The 14,952-nt window shown below is 44.0% G+C and overlaps 1 protein-coding gene across 3 annotated transcripts in view; it reads right to left on the bottom strand.

Annotated features, from left to right (window-relative positions):
- Window positions 1–1,735: 1,735 nt before the first annotated feature.
- The window catches only part of gtdc1 (glycosyltransferase-like domain containing 1), a 41,382-nt gene continuing 28,165 nt past the window's right edge, over window positions 1,736–14,952 (bottom strand). The window contains exons 5-11 of one of the 3 annotated variants that reach the window (XM_027152454.2): window positions 14,037–14,135; window positions 12,910–13,050; window positions 7,323–7,432; window positions 6,463–6,607; window positions 3,957–4,027; window positions 3,083–3,174; window positions 1,736–2,908 (exon numbers count right to left, since the gene is read on the bottom strand). In XM_027152454.2, coding sequence (XP_027008255.2) covers window positions 2,825–2,908; window positions 3,083–3,174; window positions 3,957–4,027; window positions 6,463–6,607; window positions 7,323–7,432; window positions 12,910–13,050; window positions 14,037–14,135 — 742 coding nt within the window. In that variant the 3' untranslated portion in view covers window positions 1,736–2,824. The remainder of the gene's footprint in view (window positions 2,909–3,082; window positions 3,175–3,956; window positions 4,028–6,462; window positions 6,608–7,322; window positions 7,433–12,909; window positions 13,051–14,036; window positions 14,136–14,952) is intronic. The other 2 variants (XR_003441397.2, XM_027152457.2) reach the window with 2 other exon arrangements.

Below are 14,952 nucleotides of genomic sequence, written 5' to 3'. Positions count from 1 at the left end.
TGCTGGCTGTTGTATTTTTTACACAGTAGTCGACTTTATTAGATACTGTGGAAAAAACCCACAGCTGTAGTAAAGTTTAAATTAAAACCCTTTATCCGGTGTCCTGCGAAAGGTGAACCGGTATGTCGGAGATAAACACATTTTTAACCGAAAGCTGCAAATCTCTTGTTAAGACTGAGAACGGATGAGGGATTAAACTGGCAGACGTTCGGCGTAGTGGGAGGAACGGCAGTTATCGCTGGACTTGTTTCTGAATTTTTTGTGAGTTATTTTTGCCGTATCCACAGTAGAGGTCTTCACGGGTCCACTTAGATCCGAAAACCCGAGGTCCGACCCGAGGCCCGAGCAGGTTCGGGTCTAAAAGTTTCACATGTACCTCGGACACTGGTCGGGTTTAATAATAGCGGCGTCGGGTCTCGGGTAATTTAAAACGATTGTGTTTTTACCGAACGGACCCGAGAAGACCTGAACTACTGTATCTCGTGTGTGTTCATCGACTCGAGTCCTTTTCCAACCTCTCCTCTGTTTGCCAAGACCGCTTGCGACATCGTGTGACTGGCGGTAAGCAAATTTTCGTTGAAACAGACCTGTCAATCAATTTTGAATCCACCCTGTAGCGGTTACACTAAATTAACATTCGGGTCCAGTCGGGTTAAAAAAAATGCCAACGGGTCGGGTCGGACTCGGATCTAATTTTTTCGGGTTTGTCTCGGGTCAGGTCTTTCTTTAAAAAAAAAAAATATTATACATATATATATATATATATATATATATATACACACACACACATATATACACACACACATTATATGCACATCGGGTTCGGGTAAATTGTGATTTGGGTCACTTCGGGTCGGGTACACTTTCTTAGACTCGAGAAGACCTCTAGTCCACAGTTTTAATGTTGCTACCCATTTGCTCTTAACTGCCACATCACACAGAATGCTGGATTGACAGCTAGAGGTTCGAGCACCAATCAAGAAACCGCATATAGTAACTAGAGTTCTTACGAATCACTGTACGCAATCTGCAGTAAAGACTAGTAATGATTCCCTAAAAAAAAACATGTCTATTTCACACGACCAGGCTTTGAGATTAGGTCTGCTTGTGTCACTTCGGGTTCCTCCGACACTGTCAGTAAGAAGCAGGAACATCAATTAAAAAGGCCAGCGAAAAAGGGCTTAATGCCTACTGTGCTTTATAGAGGTTGCTATTAAGTTTTTATTTGTGGGGTGACATTTTGTAAGTGGTGAAACGGCAGCGCTATAAGCTTTACGGCGTCATTAGGTCCTGACCTCGGGTCGGCCAGACTCGTCTGACTCTGCGGGAGAGGATCCTCAAACGACAGCAGACCGGTCACGGCACTCGGGGGTCAAAGCAATCCGTCTTCGGGCTTAACGTACCACGGTAAGCCACGGTGTCGGTTTTCGCCAAACTGAAATGCGATAAACGACACTATCTCGCTTAAAGCTCAGTATCCTGCACATGCTCGGTTATGATACTGTAACCATCGGACATGAATCCGTGAGTGGGAACGTCCCTGAAATAACACATATATCAAGCTGCTAACGTCTCTGCCTCTTCTGGAGGAAGGGAAATCATAGCTGCGCATGAGGAATGCTGATAGAAGATATTAGGAGCCATTTTTCAAACGGAGGTTGGTCAGGTCCGATGCCAAAAGCAAGAACGATGGGCCTCGTTTTGCTCTCAGGAAATAAGGAGTTATATAACAAAATGATTTCATTTCTTTCTTTAATTCCAATCTCACATCTGCTGCACCTGCATTAGCGATACATTTGTATTAACAACAAGTCACCGAGGTGAGGTAGCAGAATAGAAATGGATATATTGCAGTCATTTTTTACTATTGCGCGACTTAAATGATTTCAGCATGACAGATTAAAAGGGAGAAGCGATCAAAGGGTCCAAGCACTCACGTAGGGTTGACAAGCAAACATACTTGTAGGGAAATCTGGCTTTTCATCTTCCCCTTTACATTTCTTGACTACTTATAAATACATAGTTCCTGGGCCCCCTAATTATACGGCGGTTCATTTTCGAACGCAAACACTACGAATATATTTAGACTCCACCACAGTGCTGTGAAGGCCTCCTATTAACCTTTTCTGAGCCTCGGGGGACTCTGTCACAACCTGGCAACCCCCAGGTGGAGCCCACAAGAGCTTCAAGCCACAACTTTGGCCGCCACTCAGCCCGAGTGGGAAGCGAAGATTCCAGCCGTGCAGCTCAGCTCCGGCACAAAAAGGATAAAAATGGAGCCGAACCGAAATGTGAGGTGGCACCGCCTAAGCGGAAAACACGGACGGCGGTCGCAGGTTTCTAGGTTGTTTATTTTTTACTTCTTGTTTTTTTTTCTCCTCTGCCTTAAAACTATGCATGTAAAAGTGCTCAGTGTTGAGGCCCTTGTGCTGTGGATGTTGTTTTAGTGGAGAGGTGGTGAGGCCGAGGTAGGTTTGTGGCTGTGTCTGTTATGAGAGTCATGAGTAACACTTTATTTTAGTTGACTGTAGGACACGTTTGGGGGATTTCTTGTATTCCTGGTTATTCTTGTCCTCCTTTTGTACTTTCTTTATTTGCCGTTATTATAATTTGCAACTTACCTGTTAATGGTTACCCGGGATTCTAGTTTAATAATAGAACTGGGTGAAATCGGCTTTAAGTGTTTATAAAAAATAAACTTGCTAAAATCCGGAAATACGGGACGCCGCTCGTAAAGTGCTGCTGAAATCGTCCTTTCACGTCGCTTCACTTAATTGAAGCGTGTCGATCCCGAGCGAGGTTCGTGTTGTACTGTGAATAAGCGTCACGACGTGTTCCCGGAACTCGTCGCCAGCAGAGATCTGTACTCGTGTCCCAAAGTGTCCCAGGAAAACCTTCCAACGTTCACCTAAAACAGAGAGATGACGATGTGATCGGGATGCAGAACGAATTCTAACCGAAGGAGGTTGGAAATTGTGATCAAGAAAAAAAAAATTAATTCTGGGACCCTCCGTATCCGATTATAACGGGTCATTATGATAGGGACGTTATCTTATCTGTAGATATAAGGTACAAGTCCTACCTGAATGACATGTCGTCTCACTAAATGTGGATGCTTACAGAAACCCTGAAGTCTCTTAAACAGTTGCTCAGGTGTTGAGTACAGATAGGAACCTACGTTGAATAAAAAGGAATACATTTTAACAAAGAAAAGAAAGAAAAAATAAATAAATAACAATAAATGTCAAAGCCTGGAGCATGGAGCAGAGAGCAGACCCGACTCCATGCTGTGGTGTGTTTTACATTATTCAACTGGGCTTGGAGTTTTTTTTTTATTTATATAAAGCACACCAGAATGTCTTCTGCCCGATGCTCTCGGCTTTAAGAGGAATTACTTATTACTCTGACATAATTCGTGGCTTTAGTCTGTGACAATTAGTATTTTACGGTGTATGGAAGACTACGTAATTTTGTCAGCGTGTCATCTTTAATGTCAAATTCTTCAAAAGGGGAAAGGAGAGAGAGAGAGAAAGAGAAAGTGGGTGAGAGAGAGAGAGGGAGAAAGAGAGAGCGCGAGAGAGAGAGAGAGAGAGAGAGAGAGAGAGAGAGAAAGAGGGCACAAGAGAGAGCAAGAGAGAGGGCGCGCGAGAGAGAGAAAGAGCGAGAGAGGGCGAGAGAGAGAGAGAGAGTGAGAGAGAGAGACAGAGAGAGACAGACAGACAGACAGAGAGAACGAGAGAGAGAGAGACAGACAGAGAGAGAGAGAGAGAGAGAGAGACAGACAGACAGACAGCGAGAGACAGAGAGAGAGAGACAGACAGACACAGAGAGAGAGAAAGAGAGAGACAGACAGACACAGAGAGAGAGACAGACAGACAGACAGACAGACAGACAGAGAGAGAGAGAGAGAGAGAGAGAGAGAGAGAGAGAGAGAGAGAGAGAGATCGAGATCCTACCAGGGAATATTTCTGGGTAGACAAGAGCCTTTGGACACAGTGGGTAACAACCACAATGCACTGCTTCTAACCTGTAACAACAGGTCATGTTAGGAGGCATTCATTCTGTGACATACAGAAAATATTTAAACTACTAAATACACACACACACACACACACACACACACACACACACACACACACACACACACACACACATATATACACATATACACATATTGAGTAAAAGATTTCCTCAAGTTGGAACAAAAGTTTGTATATATTTTTACACTGTAAATGTGTATTTTCGGAATTTATCTGACAGTCTATCTGTTTCATGGTGGTCACTGTAACAAAGCGCCTTTACACAATTCCATAATCCGGCTCCTAACGAGCATGACGAGTGTGACTGCGGCGAAAGGAGGAGAATAAAAAAAAACACTCGGTAAACAGACGCGAGGAACAGGAGCCGATACCAGAACGGAGGACTCCTCCTCTGTGTGGATCTGCTCGGTCGGTCAAAGTTTTGGCCGAACTCAGGAACGGATGGAATTCAGACTTCAAGACAAAACTACAAAACCTCAGTGAAGAGTTAAATCTGGGGCAAACTTCGCTCCCGACAGACTCGCCTGATCCGAACCCGCCCTGTTAGCTGCCAGCAGGAAAATGACTGGCTGTTTAAATATTTTGTAGAATGAGCGTTAATATTTCACGAGTCCATGCATCACTCGCCTCGCCATCAGATCACCATCTCATTCCCCATGCTAAAGCCATGCATATTTTAATATCCGATTAGCTGGCTGACGTTCGGCTCGGAATTTGTAGATTTGACTGAGCGACGGGACGGGCCTTTCTCGGAAAACTTTTTTTTTTAACGTCGGTTTTAATGTCGATCCTGGGAGGGGGTTTGGAGTGACACGTGAACGCTGACAATCTCACAGCACGCAAAAGAAAATATATCGATTCTGTTTTTTTGTTTTTTTTTTTTTAACAAACCGCCCCATGAGTCTCATAGGAATAGGAAGAAAACACCTAAGATGGTTTCACCCTACGAGTCAAACCGTAGTCTTACGCAAGGCGGCCGATCTGTTTTCCATCGAGCGCTAGACGGCAAACCAGAACTCTAAACTACATAACCGCTGAGTGCAACCGACGACGTTTCCGTCGCTGATCTACCGCCGCGTGAGCGTGGAAACTTGTAGGCGCTTGGCCTCGGTCTCATGGCAACCGATTAAGATCAGCTCCATTTCGACGCAGTTAATGTGCGAGCGCACAAATGCTTATCAGGCATTTCATCTCAAATATAATTAGCAGATCATTCTGCTCGGCGGCCTCGCTGTTTTTCTGCCGGGCATGGATGGGTGTCTGCCGCCAATTAATTAGATTAGGTTCATTTCCACAATAACGAAGACAGAGTGCGGTAGAGAAAGTCCCTTCGTGTGGGTGTGGTGCTTTTCCTCATGTGGTGCGGCACTGAGAAAAGTTACGTGTGACCCGATCGGCTGCGGTTCTTCGGTTTATAAAGTATGTTGTTCAGCTCGACAAAGTAAAAGCAGGAGCTCGGGGTCTCAAACCTATAAAATCTGCAGGTGCTTCATTGCATTATTAAAAAATAATTAGTTTATTTAATTACCGTTCCTTAACACTGTGATTATGATGCGGCGGTGATGTATTTACATTTACAGCATCTAGCAGACGTGCATGGCACATCAGAGGCCCATCAGTGGCAGTTTGGTGGACATAAGAATCGAACTCACAACCTTCCTATTGGTAGCCCAACATCTTAACCACATCCCTGATCCCATGATGAAGAGCTGCACTCACAAACAGAGCGATCATCGAGCGTGAACTTCATCAATCTCGTGAAAGCGTTTTATGGGTCAGGGTCACAGTGGATGATGCCGGGATACACCTCGGATGGGTTTGGCAGCGTGCACACACATTCACACACTTATTCATGTCAAAACTGGACTGGTCATTTAAAAATTGTGAATAAGAAGGAGCTGGGAAACCAGAGGAAATGGACACTGTGACAAACTCAAGCTCAGGTTTGAACCATGGATCTGTATTACACTAAAAAAAAAAAAAAAGGTATGGCTTACACAAAAAATACCTCAGAGTATATTCCTAGTAATCTAGTCTCCAACAGGCCCATGAACTTTCTGGATACAAACTATACTTCACCCTAACCAGACATGTCCCATTCCATCTCCGCCTTCCCTGATGCAACCACAAACCACTCGAGCTTATTCTCTGTGCATGTCTAAAGAAGCTTACCCAGTTTAGAATTGATACTGGCACATCTTTTCCCCGATACACCGTGGCCCTGCGTTCTGTAAATGTTAATAAACTATTAAATGTCGAGTAAACGCCCTTCGTTAACGGACCGAAAACAAACAAACAAAAAAAAAAATCCATTAACGTTAGTCGGTTTCGGTGAGTCTTGCTGTTCTGGATGTTTCCTGAATTTTCACAGTAGGGCCACTGCGTTTGTAAGAGAGAAAACGCCCTTCATTAGCAGACTTACATGGCCACGCCGAAGAACTCGTGCTTGGCCGTGGAAACGACAACATCTGCTTGGCACAGCGTTCTGAGGTAGTCCTCCTTACTGGGCATGAAACCCCAGTGGCGGATGTGGCGAGCCAAGCGTTCTTTAGCCTCCGCGAAGACGTCTGAAAAGTTCGAGAGCTCAGCGTCAAACACGGGGGTAATTAACAGAGAGAGGCAAGTTTGCGACTCGAGAACGGAAAAGACGCGAGGGGCGGTCGTAACGTTCGGACGTACATAAAACGGGAAAGGGCAAAAATAATCGATAGCGATCCTATTACTGAAATCAAAATGGATTAAGAGAGTTTTTAGCATGATTGCCTTCCGAGCAACCGTAAACATTATTTCAAAATATGAGTAACGTTTACGGTGCCTTGTCCTCCAGCACCCCACCCCCCACCCCCGTTAGCTCTTTACGCTATTATAAAAGTTTCGAACGCGACAGAAGAGACTGTGATTCTGTTAGGCTGGGACGTGTGTATAAATTAACTTAAGGAAATACTATAAACATCCAAGTCTGTCCAAAAGACATTAAAGCATAATCATCTGCTAATGGAAGCATGTTTTGCTAATAAAAACGGTACGAGTACAAGCCATACACGACTAATGGATGATCTGTGACCTTCGTACGTTTTTGTCTGTTTGACAAATTAGTCGCCGTTTAGCGACGGCTTAGATGAAGCCTGAAGGACGCACAAACGAGGTATTACTTCCTGATTCGTTATCCTTTTGCACGTGCAGTTTGAAAGCAACGTTCTCGATCTTAAGTTAAAGATAAACCGAGTTCCTCCTGCTTCCTAGCTCCCCTTTACGTATCTCCATGGGGTCAGCGTACTGTACCTGGTACGTCCGTGAACGTTTCCCCGAGGACGGACACTTCGAAGCTCAGCTCTCGCTCCGCCAGCTTTAGCAATGTCTGGAAAAACAGCTCGGGGTCTTTGTCATGTTCCCTTCAAAGGAAGAAAAAAAAACGAATATGAATATGTCTCATTGGTGCTACAATATGAAAGGAGAGCAAAATTAAAACAAGACGTGGTTAAACTTGTGCCAGGAAGAGAACCTAAATAAAACCTGCTTTTGCTGTAGATTTCAGAAACCCATGAATATTAATAGCAACAAACACGCAGTGTTCAGAAAACAGATAAGTACGTGTCTCTCTCTCTCTCTCTGTCTCTCTCTCTCTGTCTTTCTCTCTCTGTGTCGTTCGCGCTCTCCCTCACTTTCTCTCTCTGTCTCACTGTCGTTCTCTCTCCCTCACTTTCTCTCTCTCTGTCTTACTGTCGTTCTCTCTCTCTCTGTCTTACTGTCATTCTCTCTCTCTCACTTTCTCTCTCTCTCTCTCTCCCCCCTCACTTTCTCTCCGTCTCACTGTCGTTCTCTCTCTCTCTCTCCCTCACTTTCTCTCTCTCACTGTCGTTCTCTCTCTGTCTCACTGTCGTTCTCTCTCTCTACCTCACTTTCTCTCTCTCTCTCACTACCTCACTTTCTCTCTCTCTCTGTCTCACTGTCGTTCTCTCTCTCTGTCTTACTGTCATTCTCTCTCAATTTCTCTCTCCCCCCCCACTTTCTCTCTGTCTCACTGTCGTTCTCTCTCTCTCCCTCACTTTCTCTCTCTCTCTCTCTCTCTCTCACTGTCGTTCTCTCTCTCTACCTCACTTTCTCTCTCTCTCTCCCCCCTCACTTTCTCTCTGTCTCACTGTCGTTCTCTCTCTCTCCCTCACTTTCTCTCTCTCTCTCTCTCTCTCTCTCTCTCTCTCACACACACTGTCGTTCTCTCTCTCTACCTCACTTTCTCTCTCTCTCTCTCTCTGTCTCACTGTCGTTCTCGCTCTCCCTCACTTTCTCTCTCTCTCTGTCTCACTGTCGTTCTCTCTCTCTCTGTCTCACTGTCGTTCTCTCTCTCTCTCTCACTGTCGTTCTCTCTCTCTACCTCACTTTTTCTCTCTCTCTCTCTGTCTCACTGTCGTTCTCTCTCTCTCCCCCTCACTTTCTCTCTCTGTCTCACTGTCGTTCTCTCTCTCTCACCCTCTCTATATATATCTGTCTCTGTCTGTCTGTTTGTCTCTCTCTCTCTCTCTCTCTCTCTCTCTCTCTCTCACTCTGTCCTTTAAAGTAATAACTCAAACCATCTCCTGCTAAGGCCACACGCCCAAAAATTTCAATCGAAACGCATGAGCTGGAAATAAATATCAAATGGTCCTTCCATCTCTGCCTGTAACACAGTCCAGAAGTGAGCCAAAGGCCTGGCACACGGGGTACGCTCCACACTCGAAGAGTGCTGCCAAAGCCTTTTCATTTTGCAGCTCATTTCCTTCTTTGAGCCCGTTTTTTAAACAAAAAAAAAAAAAAAGGGCCTTCCTTTCCAAAAGTGACGTTTGTTGAAGGTCGAAGGCAGATTACTGAAGCGCTTGACAAAAGATGCCACCCCGCCTGGGCAGAAGCTCTTTAGATGAGGTATTAGCACAAAGCTTATTTATCCTCATTTCCGCTTCTTTTATGCTGCCACGTCCCCCTGTGGCTCGGCGCTGATTCCCTCATTAATTTCACATCTTCTTTGAATTGAACATGTGAATGTAAACCTCCTCCGGTCTAAGCACGGTTGACCCGTGGTGAGGTGACATGGCGCCTATTACCCGTCCTGTCAGCGGAGTAAATAAAAATGTAATCTGTACACGACGTGAAGCCTTATTCCCTACTGACACCCAAGCCCAGGGTTAATTAATATGTCAGCTACGCTGCTCCGGGATTGCTGGAGGCTTCGATGTGTTGCTGGCACTTTGGGAGTCAGTCAGACGAAAGAACATAGCAGAATGTTACTGCCAGTCCTGCAGATCAGGGTTTCATTTGCAGCATTAAGTCTGAACCCAGACCAAAATATCTGCTGCTCGGTTACTTAGAAACATCAGGAGCATTATATAAGGCAGAGATTTCTGCAGCCTGTTGTTTTGGTTTCGTTTCCCTTTTCGACCGTTCCTGTAAACAGCCTTCGCCCGTACGCGGCTCGATCGGCCGAACCGCGCTACGACACGCAGCACAAATAAAACAAATCAAGAAAAGCTTGTTCAGCGGGGACCCTCATTAGCGGCGTCCTTTAGCACTTAAAAGACGATCGACCTCGCGTTCAGACAGCCATGATTAAATATTCCCCTTTAAGTCGCACCCAAGAAAAAAAAAAATTTAAAATCCCAAACTATATTTACAGCGAACGTTAAAAGGATTGGAATCGGGAGAAAGTGAAAAGTGCTAAATTAATGTTTGATGTTCGAAAGCCCACGCGCAGGATATCAGGGGATTGATAAAACAGACAGGGGGGGGAAGGAGGGAATGGTCCTCAAAGTGAGAGTATTTCTGTATGCGTTAGAATTCCATACAGAAGATACGGCGCATATCTAACAGATAGGAGGAAGATGTAAACAACGTATCGTTCGGATTTTTTCCGATTCTACCTCGGCTACTCGATCCGGATGGAGCCGTTTCCGATCGAGCGGCGAACGTCAACTCTTTTCTTATCTGTTTCACATCCCTGAACACTGGACTCAGACTGTTGTCTAATATGTTACGTATTTCGGAAAGGAAAACGTTTTCTAATTTGGGTTTTTGGGAAAGTGCTGTCGAAGCTGCTAGTCTGGTGTGCGTCATGCTCTTCGATGCGCAGTCACTCCGAAATGGCAGAGTTTTGGCTGTGAGCTCGGGGGAGACGGTGGTGCCAGAGGAGCGTTCAGGGGCAGTGCCAGCGTGGTGTGGTGATGCGTCAGTGCCCACGTCTCTTACACTCGCTGATTAGCGCCTAGAGAGCGGACTGGGGGGGGCGGTAAATATTTTTTTACATTTTTTTTTTAAAGGAAAAACTGAGTGATGCACAAATATGTCTGGATTCCCAGTAGGAAGAACACAGCACAGGTCCAGGTGGATTTTTTTTTCCTTTTCTGCTTATAATCATCTAAAATATCAAAAAAATTGCTAAACACTATTTATAGAGCTGCTTTTATCGGTGTTAATTATTGTTTAACCTGAGAAAAAAAAAAGGTATAAAAGCATTTTCACAAGCAGGAATCTTCAAGTCTTGTTAATGGCTCTTTTCAATACTTAAAACTAATGAAGTAAGTAAAATAAAAAGTGCAAACAAATTAAATAAAAAATAAATAATAATAATAACAATTTTAATACTAATTTTAATAATAATAAAATAAGAATTTTAATAATAATAAAATAATAATTTTAATAATAATAAAATAATAATTTTAATAATAATAAAATAATAATTTTAATAATAATACTAATACTACTACTACTAATAATAATAATAATAACTTTAACTTTTTATAATAATATCGATTCCTCATTACCTTTACCGTTTTGTTTGGTGATTTTTGTTCGAATTTTTTTTTAATTTTGCTAAATAAGCAAGAAAGCAGGAGCTTATTAAACATCCAGACATGAGCTGGAACCTCCGCTGTGCTGGATATGTTACAGAAGCACAAACTGTCCAGTTTTATCACTAAATAGTGAGAGCTTCAATACAGCTTCGGAAATGAGTTTCAGTCCTTTGCCATCACGATATTAGCGCGGGATTGTTTATAGCCCTGTGCCACATTTCTTAGAGCTGTGTGTGAGGGAGAATTTTTTTTTTTGTTCTTCTCCCCAAACTCCGACAGAACACACATCCGCTTCGCACCGGCTCTAAAATTCTGCAAGGCTGGCTGTAATGGGGCCTGACAGAAGATGCATTATTATAAGAAACACATTTAATCGTTTATATGAGAATTCATTACAGACTATAAACAAGAAGAACTGTAACGTGTCATACATAGTGATAAGTGAGAGGTTCTAAAAGTCAGAATCATTTCTAAGCAGCTTTTACACAATCGACTATCAAGCTGACGAAACATCAACTATGTCTCTGTTTACCCCAAACAGATTCTGACAGTTAAGCCTGGCGTCGTGATCGCTCGTCCCTCGCTAACCCTTGATTTGATTCGGCGGTCGTTTCATCGACACCTGCACTGCAGATCTCTGATCTGATTGGTCCCAGGCGGCGCCTGCAATTAGACGGCGCTGTAATCCGGCCCAGGATGAACGCCTAACCAGGCCACAAACAGATTAACAATCTGTAAGCAAGTGATGAGAGAGGAAAAAAAAAAAACAAGCTTAGCGAAAAAGAGAGGGGTGAGACACAGAGTACACACTGTGTCAAAGCTTAAATCATACAGATAATCCAAGCTTCTTTTACAAACCAGTTGCCCTGGCCCTGTGTAAACCCTAATTTGACTCGGCCCAGCTCCAGCGTTTATAAAACGCGCATGTTGCAAGTCCTTAATCCATCTGTGTTTTGCTCAGTTTTTCAGGAGATTATAAAACGGCCCGCTTTCATTACCGATACAAGAGCAGTTGAGACGCGGCGACCCAACGCAAACAAACACGGTTAAATCCCAGTGCCAGCGTAGAAACTTCTGCACCGGTGGTCTTTTTTTTTTTTTTCTCACCCGTGAACCTGATTTACGAGCGTTTTTTTTCAGTCAGGAAACATGCTGTCCCCGCCAAGAGATGAGAGCAGAGTCATGGGAGAAAAATGCAGCTCGAAAACCCTTTTTCTCTCCCCACTCTGTAGGCTGAGCAGATGAAGCAGAGATACAACGCTGCTTGGTTTCCATTAATGCCAGGAGAAGCTCTAAAATATGGGGAGTGGAAGACATTTAAGCTTTGGCGTAAGCCACAAAACGGTCCTGCGGGCAGTGAAATATTTTCTCATCCCTCCCCTGCTCTTTTCTGCGTACACGGCTCGACGGCAGTGCGCTTTCACATTGTCACGGGGAGGACGTGGCATCGCGGTGGGCTTCGGCCCTTATGACTGCCGTCAAACGATTATAAAACGATTGATGTTTCTCGCCCGCACCGGTACAGTTTATTTTTTTTGTCTTCTCCCTGGAGGGAAAAGGGAAGTGAAACTGCTGCGCAATAAAAGATCCGAGCAGAACGGATTTGAGATTATACGCCTAGAATGGACTCAATGGTCCTTCTTTGTTGCACCAAAATGATTTCTTCATGTTGTACCGAAAACATGTGGGTTGTCCGTGTTCCGTGCCCCCGCCTCGCTGTCAAACAAAACACACTGGTCCGACAGCCTGAACGATTTCTGTTTAAAAACACAGGGAACGGACTGAAATGCCAAACTGTTTCACTCTTTGTTCGAATCTAGCATGAGAACCGTTTCCCATTTGCACTTTGTACCTTTGCACATTTTCCCTGAAGGTTAAACGGAGTCCAGTGTGAAATAATGCTTCACATCGTATGCAAAACTTTGTTATAGTTGGAAAGACGGTTGTTGTACGGTATTATTTTTTAAGGCATTTCGTTTCGCAGGTCCGGCCGACTGTGAACCGAAGTGAACCGCGAACGCCGAGCTGGACGAGGATATCAAAACACCTACCAACGGTGAGGCCAGACGATGTGCAGCGCCCGCGGCGTTCCTCTTTCTGGATGAGGATACCGCTTGGACGCTAGTCCAGGCTCCGGCTCTTCTGCATCACGCTCGATTCTTCGTTCCTCCTCATTTTCAGATGTCGTGGAGCTAGTGAGATAAATACGGTGCATAAATAAAATCCGATAAAAAGCTTTATTTTAAGTTTATACTATCAGCGTAAATATAATGCATATAGACTGAATTTAAAGGCGGGTCTCCGATTTTTGAGAAATGCTTCAGAAAATTGAGTCGGGCCGAATAATAAACAAAAATCAAAACAAAAATCAAAACTAACGTGTAGCCAATGAGCAGAAAGAGGCGGGGCTTGTCAATAGAGTGTTCAGTGCGCATGTGTGACATTAGCAGAAAGCGGTTTTAACGTTGACATGAAATAAAAACAAAGAAAGAAAGAGAAGAAAGACTTACGATAAGGACAAGAAGTAGGACGTGTTAATATAGGATCAGCTTTCCAGCGCTGGAGAGAACTGAAGGAGCAGGAAGTTGGCCACATATTCACAGGTTGGAGTTTCCTGAGTCAATAACTCCTGAGCTAAACGCTGTTACTACACAAATAACACCTCTTTACTATCGTAGTAATGTAGAGAGGCAGCTACAACCGCGTTTTGTGTAGTAACAGCGTTTAGCTCAGGAGTTATCGACTCGGGAAACTCCGACCTGTGAACATGTGGCTGACTTTACTTAAGACGCCGAGGCGCTTTTTTCCTTCTCGATAGGTGAGTAACGTTGGTTTTGCTTTGTTACACAGAACTAATATATGCCTTTGTCCTTTACATCATTATGCTTGTGTGGCATTTTTGCTTGTTTGTTTATCTACAATCGTATTGTTCTTCCCTTCAGCTATGATAAAGACACATTTCTTTCTGTTAGTCGCCCGGGTTACGTATGTATGTGTGGGAGGAGCTATCGATACAGGGGTGGGACCCGTTTGGGTTAGGGGCGTGTCTGTTTTGGTGATTTCAAATGTCAACATTGGCTTTCAAAAATCGGAGACCGCACCTTTAAAGAATAGAGAATATTGAACACGGTTAACATTTTACGCAACACGGCGTTACGTCAGTGTTGGGCCATATTACCAAGCTGCTGCTGTCTCAGGATGCTTTTGGGAATCTTGCAAGCTGATACTGTTCTCAGACTGAGTTTGTCTTAGCAGGAGCTTGTGTTCAGGCAGAAATCTAAAAAAAAAAAAAAAGAAAAAAAAAAACAGGCATGAAAAAAAAAAGTCTATATACAGTACAACTTTTCCTCTCTCATTCCTCACTGTGAATCCGTTTGTTCTGACAAAAGGAAAGCTAGAATCGAAGAGAACACAAAAAATGTTGATTTCTTTACAAATGAACGCACGTAATCTTTTTTTTCTTCTTTTCTTTGCCCTCCACAAGCGAATCTGTCCTGGTGCCCTTTCCCATGGGCTAAAATAAAAGCAGGTAGGAGTTTAAGTGACGTTCGCTGTACGCGATTATTACACGTTGGTTCGAAAACGAGTCGGATTTTTGTGTTACAGTGTGCCAAAAGCCATCTATAAAACACAGAAGAGACATTCCCGACTTCCCTCAGACTGCCTATACTCTGCTACATCGCACTGGGAGGCCTAATTGCAGGTTGTGCAATGGACTTCAGCCAATTAGCTATTCGAGAGCAAAGATTCCCTCCCGTCACGTCCTGACGCGTTATTATTTTCTGCAGCGGAGCAGAACCGAGGGAGCAGCCGTAAGCCGGGGACTCTGCGCTGAAGAATGAGCCATCGATGGCTTGAAGTGAGCGCAATGAAAGACGTCGATAGTGGCGCGCTCATCACACAAAACAAATCATAATAAACAATGGCATTACACATATTCTTTTTATTCTGTTGGCTTGCATGCTCCCATTCCAGCAGATGAGCTTCTGGCGTGACTTGTTACTTTCAGAGCCTTTAATTCCTCTCTTGCCCACCAGCTACAAATGAATACCACAGAAACCTTGGACCATGGCAAGCAAAACACAGACCTAGTT

This window comes from Tachysurus fulvidraco, chromosome 6 (genome assembly GCF_022655615.1).
Source record: "Tachysurus fulvidraco isolate hzauxx_2018 chromosome 6, HZAU_PFXX_2.0, whole genome shotgun sequence".
Lineage (NCBI taxonomy): Eukaryota > Metazoa > Chordata > Actinopteri > Siluriformes > Bagridae > Tachysurus > Tachysurus fulvidraco.
Note: the sequence above shows the minus strand (reverse complement) of the source record. Positions and strands in the feature narration are given on the sequence as shown.